The sequence below is a fragment of the Camelus ferus genome, chromosome 11 (genome assembly GCF_009834535.1).
Source record: "Camelus ferus isolate YT-003-E chromosome 11, BCGSAC_Cfer_1.0, whole genome shotgun sequence".
Classification (NCBI taxonomy): Eukaryota; Metazoa; Chordata; class Mammalia; order Artiodactyla; family Camelidae; genus Camelus; species Camelus ferus.
The window spans coordinates 44,276,968-44,290,440 of NC_045706.1; the positions used below are offsets into that span (position 1 = coordinate 44,276,968).

General features: G+C 40.4%; 1 protein-coding gene across 2 annotated transcripts in view; it reads left to right on the top strand.

Annotated features, from left to right (window-relative positions):
- ARID5B (AT-rich interaction domain 5B) overlaps positions 1-13,473 on the top strand; it is a 173,338-nt gene that overhangs the window by 135,388 nt on the left and 24,477 nt on the right. For both annotated transcript variants that reach the window (XM_006186974.3, XM_006186975.3), the window contains 3 exons: positions 743-947; positions 2,895-2,947; positions 12,504-12,601. In XM_006186974.3, the coding sequence (XP_006187036.1) occupies positions 743-947; positions 2,895-2,947; positions 12,504-12,601 (356 nt within the window). The remainder of the gene's footprint in view (positions 1-742; positions 948-2,894; positions 2,948-12,503; positions 12,602-13,473) is intronic.

Sequence of the window (13,473 nt, forward strand, 5' to 3'; positions counted from 1 at the left end):
TGGGAAGAGTAACAACAAGCTAAGTTTACTACGAAGAAATAAACTTGCCTTTCATTTTGGCACAAAGTGCAAAACATTGGAAATGTTATTAAGAACATGGTGGGGAGGTGTATAGCTCAGTGGTAGAATGCATGTCTAGCATGCACAGGGTCCTGGGTTCAATCTCTAGAATCTTAATCCAAAAGAAAAGTAAAACTACCTTCTCCCACCCAGAAACATAAATAATAAAATTAAGAACACAGGGTTCCTTCAGTGATACTAACAGATGGTGCCCCTTAGGAAAATAAAGTGTCTAAAGAGGCGGGAGAATGGTCCCACCAGCTGCAAACACTGTTTCTGGTTTCACATCGGCATACCTGTGAGGAGTCTAAAAGAGGCTGGCAGAGTGCGGCAAACCGTGGCCCACTGGCCGCCTGCTTCTATAAATAAAAACATTACTGGAACACAGCCTCGCTTGCTTACATACGGTCCGCGACTGCTGTCGGGCTGGGGTTGAGTGGTGGCCACTGAGACTGTATGCCCAGAAGCCTGCCGTACTTACTATCTGGGCCTTTACAGAAATTTTCCAGTCCTTGGTCTAAGACAATCCATATTCAGCGATGCCTCTAGAAAGCTATTTCAGGGCAAGGGTGATTTACTGGTCCTCCTTCCCACTCAGTGAAAAATGTCACTAGCTATGTCTCTGTAAGCATTCCAGAGCTATGCTTGATTTTATGTGTTTTTTTTTCCCCGCCTTTTCCAGGTGAAATGTGAGGCCAGGTCAGCCTTGACCAAGCCGAAGAATAACCATAATAACTGTAAAAAAGTCTCCAATGAAGAAAAGCCAAAGGTCGCCATTGGTGAAGAGTGCAGGGCGGATGAGCAGGCCTTCCTGGTGGCACTTTATAAATACATGAAAGAAAGGAAGACGCCCATAGAACGAATACCCTATTTAGGTTTCAAACAGAGTAAGTATACTTGTTTTCATTTCTGAAATATCAAAACTGCTCAGAGTCTTTGAATTGGGAAAAAAAAATTGACTCAGGATTATGTTGAAATCCTATTCTGGGGATGATGCTGTCTGTTTATACTAAATCTACAAATCATCCAGGCCAGGAATTTTTCCCCCTGCCTCTTTCCGCTACATTGTTCCCTTCTGGGGCAGTTGCAGTGAGATATTTATAGGCTCGAATCCACTGATTATGACTGGAAATAGACATGTTGAAAGTTTCTCATTTTCTGTTTTGTCAGTCTTGAGTGTCTGTAACGCCTTTCTTCTGAGATAATAGTATGACGTAGATTTATCAGGCACAGATGTTGCCTGTGAAAGGACAGCTTTTAAAAGGAGGACATTTAAAGGTGGACAGAACAACCACAAAGAGAAAACATATTTCCTAAGCCCCAAATTTGTTAAGAGATAACAAGAACCTGATGACTTCAGAGGAAACAAGAAATACACAAATTTGAACGGAGAGCCCAATTTTGAATTACTTTGACGTGTCCGTTTAAGCGTCGTCATGTATTTTAAAGTAGAACAGGGAACTCGTAGCAGAGCAGAATTCCATATAAAAAGAGAAGAAACCCAGATCCTGTCCTGATTTCACAACTGAATATATATTTTGCCTCTGTCTGGATTTTGTGGCACACCGAGCAACGAAGCCCCTGGCTTGAAACAGTATTTTCTCCAAACGTATCTTCCTAGATTAAAACCATGTGTCATTTTGATGAAGAATGTCAAACCTGTATGTTTTACATAACAATTTACATACCTAATAGCAATTGGCACTGATTGCAAGAGAACACTCGCAGCCATTATAAACTTATATAACTACGAATGATTACAATGTTTGTCTGAAAACTGGCTGCTTGAAATAGAAGTAAAATTAATGTACTATGAACAGCTTTGTTGCATTATGCATTGGTTCAGATTAAATCAAGGCCGAGGCAGGGCTCTTGATAGCTTTGAAATAGTGCAAGGTTCAATGAGGCTTTTCGAACATGTTGTGTCAAAGAGCCTTTTCTTTTTTTTTTTTTTTTTTTAACTTTAATTTTATTCTTCATTTCCTTTACCGAGGAATTACTTGAAGTTCAATTTTCCTCTCTTGTGAAAGAATCAAATCTGTAGCAGGCCCATTCCATGGTATTTAGTACAAATGAACAGGGTTGCTAGCAATTTGGCATAGATGTTTTAACAGCGTAAACATATGCATGCCCTGCAAAGAGAAATTTGTTTTTAAAAATGTATGTTTGCAACATCACACAGGCAAGTTAGGGGACTAAGTGGACACGTGACTTAATTCCTCTGTGAAGGAGCATCTTCCTTCCCTTTGATCTGTTGTATCACTGCTGCCTCAAGGGTGAAATACTGATTTTCCTGCTCAGTGCAAGGCACCACGTGTTAGTGAAATATGCTGTGAGCTTTTAATACAGTGCTGCCATCAGACATTCTGTTAAGAAGGTAATCATATATTAAAGTGGCTGTTATTTATTGATTATGGAGAGTTCTAATACGAAGGAAGCATTATATATTACCGTTTAACCAATGGCTTCTTTCTAAGGGTCCAACAAGACCAACTCCCATTCTGAAATCCCACACTTTTCACAAGAAGGCTGTAACTTAACTTCCCTTGGTCTGCTGGTGGTAACAGGACTAAAAACTGTGCTGTCCTTTATCCTAAAATTAGAACCATTTCTGTATTTGTGACTGTTCCTTAAGAAGTATTTTAAATGGTACTAATATGCCCTGTTGTTGAATACCCTTTGGCAAATTGTTTCCTAAGAACTTAGCTATTTGGGGTGCGTTAGTATTTTTTTTTTCTCTTTCTTGTTAAAAACAAAAAAAAATGTTTTAATTGACATTTCTTGGAGATATGTTAATGCAATGCTTATCTAAATACTTATTGTCCCTCTAACAGTTAACCTTTGGACTATGTTTCAAGCTGCTCAAAAACTGGGAGGATATGAAACAGTAAGTGTTTAAGCAACTTAAATAATTTTGCAATCTGACTCCCCTCACCCCCACCCTGCTTTGACCAAAATGGAGAAAATGCAAACGCAAACCATCATTGACTGCCTTTTCAAATGGCTCTACACTTTTGGGGGTTTATTGGGCCGCTTTTGGAAACTGCCCCAATTAGTTCCAGGTTTGGCAAAATTGTAAACTTGTCGTAAAAACTACCAGTGGAAAACATATGTAACTCTCCCCTGTCAGGGAAATTAGTTGGGTCTGTAATTTTTTCCCATGTTGAGAAAGGGCTATTATTGTACAACAAGCCAAGATTGCATGAAAGAAATTTCCCTTGGCAACATACCTGACATCTGTTCATGTCTAATATGGGAAATGTATTAAAGGCTTTCAAAAGTAATCAGTATTGGCCATTAAGGAATAGAATGCAGCAGAATCCTCTCATTCTAGGGCAAAGAAGCTTTATTAGACAAGGGTCAGTGCCGCATAAACAGGAAGTTATCAAACTTACTCAGAACAGACTCTGACACTCTTTATCAGCTAATTCTAACTGACAGGAACAGGTTATTTTTAGCTCACAGGAAAGTTTGATGGCCACGGATTTTTACAGCATGTATTTGAACCAATAAAATGTTAGAGCAACAAACAGATTAAAATCTCGAAGAGAAGAAAGCACAGCACTAATGTAGCACACAGACGACATCTGTAATAAAATCAGTTGACATAGGAAGATGTCGTCATTGGAAATATTTTCTCCTTCACACAGTGATCAGATTGGAGTTGTGCAGTTTCTTCTGCAGTTAAAGAAGAAATTATTTTTTCCTTTCCTTATGAAGTAACGTGCGGTATCTCTGTATCGTAGTAAAGTGACAGTAAGAGACACAAAGTCAAGAAAATGAAATTCATTTTAGTGCTAAATAGAGTAACTAGTGTTTCTTGCCAGATTATAGCATATTGTTCCCCAAACTAATACAATGGTTTGATGTCAGATGCTTGGGATGGGAAAGGATGGCAAGTGATATGTGATTCAGATAATCTGGTATTTACCATAGAGGTATCTGCTGTGAATTCTGACTGAAAATTCCTTGCTGTGAGTCTATATGCATGTAAAACGTTTATGTAATATATGAGTTATACATACATATTTGTAAGGAAATCTAATACTCACATGAACTACATATAAAAGGTGTACTTCATATACATGAATTTGATTAAAATTTTTTTTTATCTAGTGCTCTATGTAAAAATAATGTAATTTTTCACTTGGTTGGATCTGTTGATAGGGCAGGGTGATTGACCTTTTCCACACTGTGGCTCATAGTTTGGCAAAATCTCGACCTAATTATAGCTTTGGTGCATGTGAAAAAGATGGTAACTTATTCAGGGTTAGTCTCATAAATTTAGGAGTCAACCCCCTAGCCTAGGCTTTTAAGTCTAACCTTTAATGTTCAGAATAGGAGTACACATTTTTATGAACAGTGACTGCAGATAGTTATGTGATATTGCACAATATTATGAAATGTCTTTTTAAACCCAGGAAATTTTTTGTTATTCACTGATAGGGTGAGTGCCAGCAAATTTCACAGCAGTTTTCCCTGCTTTTGTATCTTTTGCATCTTCACAAAGATTTTTTTTCTTTTAACATGTAACAAGCAAGATGGTGTAGAAAATACCAAAGAAACTTCTGATGGGTTTCATGGCATTTGCAGTACTCTTTGAACAAATGGTGATTATTCTCCTGTTGAATGAATGAATGAATGGCCACACAATCAGCAGATCACCTCACCACACACTTACTGAGTGTCTTACGTGTATAAGGCATTGTGTCAGGCACTCTGGGAGATGTGAAAATATCTAGGCCCGCAGTTCCAGTCGCTTGCCATCCAGGAGAGGCAGCAATTATAAGACAAGGTGGAAAAAGATCAGTGGCCTGTTTGGATAAAGTAGTTCCTCACTGACACATGAGGAAGAAAGACTTAAGGCTCTGATGCCCACTGAGCAGAATTTTGGAGAATGGATGGAATTTAGACATGAAAGGTCATGGCCTTCCAGAAGAGAATATCAAATGGAGAGACAGACTATGCAGGTGGAATAAAGTTGGGTATAGACAGTTTGAGTAACTTACAGTGACTGGGAGGATGGTATATTAGTTTGACCAGGAAGAGGGAAATCCAGAGAGAAGGATGGAGCCAAGAGGGGAAGGCCCTTGGATGCTAGGTGGCCAGGGGCGGGGCTTTGGGGGGTCATGAAGATTGATAACCAATCTTCAAGTGTACGTTGTGTGACTTATTCTGCCTTCACTGTGTTGTGTGGAGGTGGAGTGAGGTGGAGAGGGGCTGGGCTGGGGGGATATGGAAGACCAGACTGGCATCTGCTTTCCATCTGGTTCTGTGCTTCACATCTCTTCAGCCAAGCCACACAGAGGACTAGTGACCTTTAGGGTCGCCCTTTTCTTCTTTCCCTCTCCACTCACTTCAACTCCTTCATCGGATCCCTGCCATGCTTCACAGTGTAACACATTTTTCCCTCTCATCTCAGGCAGAGACTCTACATAGCTGTCTTACTAAAAAATCTCTTTCTGGGGCCATAAACTGAATGAAGCCAACTGGTGGATTTTTCCTTCCTTCCTTCCTCCCTCCCTTCTTCTCTTCCCTCCCTCCCTCCCTTCCCTTTTAAAAAAATTCCTCCTATTACCTGTTGGCCCTGTAGGCATTGAAGTTTGTCACTCTTATTCTACTTTTAAGCTTTTGAACCTTCGAAGTACAGAAAACATTTTTCTCTAGTATGTTTTGACTAATAAAACTGTGCGATGTTCAGTGAGGATTCAGTTTTGAAGTCAGTCCAGGGGATGTATGAATAATATCCAAAGTCTGAGGACTTAAGTTGTCATCACAGTGTTACGAGAGGATAGTTATCTGTGAGATTATCTGATAACAGAAGCAAGTGTAGACTTGTCACTTAGAGCTCAAAAGAGATCTTAGAACTTTCTAGATCAGTGGTTCCCAAAGGCTACTCAAGAACTGGGGCTCAGATTTTCAGTGGGGAACTTTATAAATAGTTGTCTAGTCCTCTGAGATATTAATTTTGGGGTGGGGCCTGGGCCTGAGAATTTGAGAATCCTTTAAAAAAAGAAAAACTGCCTAGATTGTTAATTCAAAGCTAATGGTAACAATGATTATTAACACTTACTTCTTGGCCCTCATGACTCCTGCTTTCAAAATGTGGCCCCCATCTAAGTCAAGTACAAAGATTAGAAAGTTGTCTTCATGCTGTTGCTAAATTAACATGATGAACATGCCAGAATATTAGCATTTTCTTGACTCCAAAGCAACATAATGTTTCCAACAAGTATTTTTCCATTTGGTAAAGTGGCAATCTAAATTGGGACTTGATAAGCTACTGTCATTTTGAAGGAGGAAAAGTGTAGCCCCCCAAATTTTTATTTTTTGCAAATTGGCCTTTGTGCTGAAAAAGATCCTTGCCCTGCTACAAATATGGAAACTGAGGCACAAGGAGAGGAAATGAGTTGAATGAGGACATTATGGCACTCTTCAGATTCTGAATTGCTGAGAATTTTGTGCACAGTTATCCCAACCTTCATAGCATCACTGGAAGGCAAGAGATAAATGGTCATTCTTCGTGCCTTCCATTCCCAGCAGTCTCTAATGTATCTAAAATGCTTTCTGTGTATTTGGGGTGATGTTTGGAAAAAGGATCCAGTAATCTATCTGCCTTCATCAGGAGTGTCTTTCAGTCATTTCTTTGTACTTAATATGAACCTTACCAGATATACTAACTACTAGCTGAGATTTTCTGATTGTCCAGAAAAAATGTGTGACCTTAGGAGATGGGTCAGGAAGTCTGGATGATGTAAATACTCAGTAATAGTAAAAAAAAAAAAAAAAAAATTGCAAGTTTAAAAATTGTAGATGTACTTCTGCTGTTAACTTGTGATTGGATAAAGACACCTCTCTGGAATTCCTTCTGGTTATAAAAAGAGCCCATCTTAATTGGCTTGTTTTTGTTTGTGGTTATAAACTATTCCAAACCTGCTGGTTTGAATTGAGGATTATGGATTATTTCACTTTAGTCCTTCATAACCCTCAAATTGAATTAAAAAAAAGAAAGAGCAGAAGTTCTATTTTAAGCCTTTATAGCATTCGACTAATAGTGATATTCAGTTCCCTTGGCCTCCCCTGCCTTTGCTAGAAATGTATATTGTGTCTCTGCATCCCTAGGTTTAGAGATCATAAATGCGTTGAATGGATACGATTCCCTAAAAAACAGTATCCTGGCATTTTGATTGGTTGGCAATGAGTATCCTTCTTTTACAGTCATATATCCAACTTCTCCTTCCAAACATTTCAGAGTATGGGTCACCTACAGTGGAAGAGGCCGAACTGAATAAAGTCAGCTGGTGAGCAAAGACACTTCAGTGTCTGGTGAAGCAGTTACAGCGTGCAGAGTAGCTTGGGGTATTACCAGGATGTGTGTTGAGGGTGGTTTGCTAAAGTGATTTCCATTTGGCTAAACATTTGATAGCGAGCCAGAGGCAGTACATGGAGAGAGGTAGAGTAGGGCAATGGGTCTCAAGTAAATCTTATCCTAGAGGCAGAGGACCATGCAAGTGGTGCCTTCTAAGAATGTCGGGTTGCTGCCCTGCCTCTCTCCATGGGTGAGATAGGGTCGTGACTTTCCCAATTGGAAGAAGTCAGTTGTCTTCTTGCTGGAAAGATCAGGCTTTGACATCAGATTCTGGTTTTGACATCATTTCAAGATCCTCTGAATCTAACCCTAGTTCTCTGGACAGACAAAGCCTCTTGCTTAATTCAAAATTCTTGAGGCCAAAGATGATGTCATGCAGCTTTGAAAGGCTCCAGTTCCTGGAGTACTACCAGGAAAAAAAGTCATCTTCCTTGAATTCAGTCCGCCCTCAAGGTGTCCTGAGAAAAAGGCTGTTTCTCAAAGCAGCCTGGGTAACAGTGCTAGCAGGCAAACTCTTCTTTTTACTTCATACGTCCTACATGTTCTTAAGCTGTGGAAGCACTAATATCCTAAAAGATTTGACTGCTGTTTCCTCACTAGGTCACAAAAATACCAAAACGATTTCATCCTAGCAACCTCAAAGGTAGAAAAATCAAGGCTCCAAGACTGTTCTTGGATTAAAATAATTTTCCAATTTTAACTGACAGGATATTTTCAGCAAATAAAATTATGGGAGGGACAGATTCCTTTCCCACTCACTGGGCCCATTTTCTTGGCAGGGATTGGCATTGGTGAGAGTTAGTTTCAGGCTATCTTTAAAATACCACCTGAATTCTAAAGAGCAGTTTGAAAACCACTGTACAGTCGGCCCTCCATACCTTCTGGTTCCACATCCACAGATTCAACCAACCGCAGATCGAAAATATTAGGGAATAAAATGCCAGGAAACTCCAAAAAAGCAAAACTTGAATTTGCCGGGCACTGGCAACTATTTATATAGAATTTACATTGTATTCGGCATATAAGTAATCCAGAGATGATTTAAAGTTTACAGAAGGACGTGCATACATTATATGCATATTTGAGCATCTGAATTTCGGTGTCTGTCAGGGTCCTTGGATACAGAGGGGTGACTGTATTTATAAGCAGTGAAAACTTTATGGACATGAGAGGTGTAGAGTGCTTTTCAGAGTTTCTTGGGTCTTACCCACACTAGGGAAAGAAGTAACTATCAAGTGCCTTCAAAGTAAGGCTAAGTCTCAAATGCACCTAGATTGATTTACTTGGGTGTGGTCTGCTCAGCTCAGTTTTTCATCTTGCTTCATGGTTAATTGTAGGGGGTTATAATTCCTGCTCAATTGTGAACCCTGGAAAGCAGAAACGTTTCTTTCCTCTCACGTGATGCCTCCATCCTACCCATTCTACCCCTGTGCCTCTGGACCTGGCACAGCACCCTCAAATGGTGCACAGTAGAGGACAGGCTGATGTCATCTCAGTGAGGGCCTGAAAGGGGTGACAGGGTAAGCACAATCCAAGAGAGACAACTGCTTGGAGAGAGCCAGAGTTTCTTGTATCTTTAAAAACCCTAACATAATAGGTCAGGTTTAAACATGAACATGTCCAGGAGACCTGAGACTTAATGAGAGAGTTGATTAAACTAGCCTTGCGGCTAGATCAGCCTTCCTAGCTGAATGAGGCTGGGGGCCAGACACCAGGAGGCAGACACTGGTTCTGCCCTGGATGGGATTTTAGAGCTTCCACACATCTGGAGAGGACACTGGATAGCAGAATAAAAACCGTAAGCAAATGCCACGCAGGCACGAGGAAAGCAGGTCAGTACAGAAGGCAGGTGTACACAGGCGGGAGCACGATGCCCAGGAGTGTCCCAGGGGGACGGCTCGGGTCCTTCCCGCTCCCTGTGTAGGGCTCGGAGACCCACTGCGGGCTGGACAATGGGAGGAAATAGACATTTCTTGCTGTAGAGCCCATGGTCAGCGTTTGAATGAAAAGCGCATCTGGGCACAAGAAGTGGAGATGTGTACCCAGGAGAACTGTGTGCTTAAGAGCATTTAGCTGTTGGAAAGACCACATTTTATGACTTTCCTGTGGAAAGAAAATATCTCAAAATGGCCTGATTCATCCAGGCTGACTGGTGGAAGCTCAGTAAACAGAGAGACCACTTCCTTAAAGGCCCAGCCCTTGTGTTCACTCCAGATGAACCCTGAATGTTAAAAACTGTACTTAAACACCAGAACCTGCTAGCAGGGGTGCTAACACAGACCCCTAGCCAGCTGCACATGGCTTATTAACACAGACTGGTGATTGATGCTGGCTTCCTGCTGCCGCAATTTCAATTCTAGTGGGTTTTTTTTTTTCCCTTTTGATAATTCTTTATTTATTTATTCTTAAAGAAGCTTTGTCATTTCTGTGACAGACAGGTGTTTAACAGGGCATTCCCTGGTCTGGATGATAGTGAGGGGGAAACATGGCCAGTTTCCACACATTAAGTATCCCTCTCAGCAGTCATCACTTGCTCATTATATTTTTCACAACCCATATTACTTTGTGTATCTGTTTGGTCACTTGTTTATTTTTGGTGTCTGTGACTAGGATGCAGCTGTCTTGGGTGTTGTGTTTTCACTGTTGTGTCCCAGCTGCCAGCACAGTTCCCAACAAATAGGAGATGCTTACTAAGTGTTTGGTGAGTGAATTGTTGAGTGAATGGATGGATTTCGCCCTGACTGGGACTTATCTGTGATGCAATACTGAACCTCTGTTTTAACTAGAAAGAAAAGTGGGCAGGGTGGAAGGAACCACAGTTTTGATGGATACTTTAAGAGTACAATCTCAGAGCACTATTGACTCAGCCCACTCCCTCAGATTCTTGCTGACCCCTTAGCTATGCTATTTCTGTACTAGTGAGAGACCTATAGCTCTAAACAGAGAAGCTCTGAGTCCCACAGTCCTCTGCCTCCTTTGAAACAAAAGGCCCCAGAGTTCTGTATAATCCCCCTACTCCAAGTATCAGCTATTCATCAAGTCATTCTGATATAGAATGGAGACTGCTTTGATGTAGTGGAAAAAAGTCTGCTCTTGGGACTATAAGACATTGGTATGATTCCTGGCATTTCCCCTCTGCTGCTGTGTGTCCTTAGACAAGTTGTGCAACCTCTCTGAGTCTTGCTTCCTTTGTGAATGAGATTCCTGTAATCTGCCTCACAGGCTGATGGGAGGATTAAATGATACCACGGATGTGAAAACTCTTTATAAAATATGAAATACAGTACACACAAGAGATACAAAGATGACAAGAGTGATGGTTTCTTCCTGAAGTGACTGTGGAAACGTAGGCTGTTTTCTGGCCCTGCTTGGCTCTCTAGGGCCCACACACCTCATCTGGAGGAAAGGATTGTAGAGGTTTATTTCAAGGGGTCTCAGTATTCCAAGGGCTTTGAGGAGTAACGTAGATACTTGGAAGGGGATCCTATTCCTTCTGTGACACACAGGCGTAGAATAGGTTAGCCTGAAACTATTATTTAAAAGGTTGGAGGGAGAGTGTAATTAAATATAAAATAATTACCAAAATACGTATTTTGAGTGTTTTAAGAGGGGCTTGAAAACATTTATTATAATCTAAACCAAGCTGCACATAAAGGATTTTATTTTTACTTACACCTGCTAGTAGATATAAGAGGTGGTTCTGTCTAGTGAGAACTATTGAAACAAATTGGTTCAGGAATGCTTCGTGGGAAACTGAACAATGCAGAACTCACACTGTCTCGAGGTCCTCCTTGGGCCTGTTGAGAAAGCTTTATGGAAATGAAGGGCTTCTTTTTATTTGAAATGGAAAGGGTACCATTTACACTGTAATATTTAACCACCCTCCCACTCCTGAGATTACAATTACAGAGCCCCTGTTTGCAAGTTGAGATTTTTTTTCATGCATTGCTGCCCTTAGCCCCTAAGTGAACTCCACGGGCAGCTCTGCGGGTGTTTTTCAAAAGGAACCTCCTGTTCTGATTGTTTAAATGCCACTGGCACCTCTGCCATGCCCTACCCCCTGCACATTCCAATAGCTAAGTTTTCCTGGAGCCCTGTTTAGAAACATTCACAAGGACCTCAGAATTTAGCTCTGTCTTCCCAGTTTCAAGGAAACGCTAGATTGCTCAGATGTAGTAAATGACGTGGTTTTCCCAAATTAATCATTTGCCAGATCATGCATCTGTTATTTTGTAAAATCTTAATTTATGTACAAAAATAAAATTAAAGAAAAAAAATAAAACAAGACCATAGTATGCCTTTTGGTATACTGCAAGCTGTTTGCTTTTATTCACCCAACTCAGTAAAATACAGAGCTTGCATTTTAACTTTGGAATATGTTAATTTTCATAGGATTTGATCGATATTCCATTTTCCTGACCTAAGCAAATAAAAATAAACAGCTTGCGACATAGACAGTTTCAGATTCTGGTTTTGTTTTGGTGGTTAGAGGAGCTGCCATAAAAATGTAGCCTAAGATGATGACACATTTCATGACCAGTTTGATCACTTTAATTTGTGTAGTAATTTTTTTATTTTTAAAGTAGGCAACACATCATAGTTCAAAAATCAGAAGATACAAAAGCATGCTTTGTGAAAACTGTCTTTACTTGTGTACTCAGCCACGCATTACTGAATCCCTCAAGTAACCAATGTTAATTCTGATTCATTTAAACAGAGGGACTAAGATATATTTTAGCTGAAATCTTATTTTGATGCTGTATCACATGACATAAAGGAACAGTGTATAAGGGCGAATAACTACATGAACATCCAGGGAGCTGCCTTACATAAAAATGCACTGAGGGTGACAAATACAGAGCCCAAAGCAGAATTCCATTTTTACTGTAAAGAAAAGTGCTGAAAGTGAGATCTTACTGTAAGCCCACAAGTCTCCCCACATACTCATTTGGACTTCTCTGTATCTGGGTTTCCAGAACAGACTGTTCTCTTCTGACTGTTGCATATGTATTGAATCCTGGCACTGTGAATCTCTCATGATGCAAGATTGAAATTCCCATTGCCGTTTTTTCAGATAACAGCCCGCCGTCAATGGAAACATATTTATGATGAATTAGGTGGTAATCCTGGGAGCACCAGCGCCGCCACTTGTACCCGCAGACATTATGAAAGGTAAGAAAGCCTCTCCTGGAAAGTCCTTGCTTAATTAAAAGTGTGTTAGTTGGAAGTTAATTGGTCAAGGAGATAAGACCTTTCAGGAAACAAAAAATAACCCTCTGATATTTTACTTTGCGTACTGCATTGTGATTTTTAGGGAACATGGCTTTCTCTGGTTACAGGGGCTAAAATTGGATAATACTTTCTTCCCCCGCAAGCAAAGATTACTCAATGTGTTCTCTGTACTCTGTGGGTTCATTTACTATGAGAACTTTTAGTTTCTGGAAGACATAGGTCTGCAGTGTTCCTGGGAGGTTGCCATGTAACTCTATTGACAATGAAATGTATTAACGTTGAATATATTAATACTGAAAAGTAAGCACTTCTTTAATAAGAAAATTGGCCCCAGATAAGATCCGTTGTTTTTTCCCATCTTGGTTTTTTCCTTCTATGCTTTTGACCCAGAAAATCCTTTCTTGCCATGCTTGGGGGGGTTTGGTTTTCTAACAATTTCAGCTTCTCTCAGAAAGGTGATGATAATGCAAACAAGAAGTAACGCCAAATTAGCCTATTATGAAGGTTGTATCCACAGGACTGTTTCCCCTTTGCCTTAGGACTGTGTTACCCACAACACTGAAGACCAGTTAGCATAAATTCATGCATCATCCTTGCTCTGCGCTTCGAGCCTGTGCCTCATTTGTTTGGGTCAAACCAACTTCCTTATCACTGGCATTTCCCTGTGGAAGTGTGGACTGATTCAGCTTCCTGGTTTCAAATTCAGAGTTCGTGAGATCCAAGTAGAGGTGTCTGTGTGTGTTTAATAATGGCCATAGATGGAGTAAAGTCAAAACATAGTCAGCAGAGCAAACAGGCCAGTCAGCTTGCTT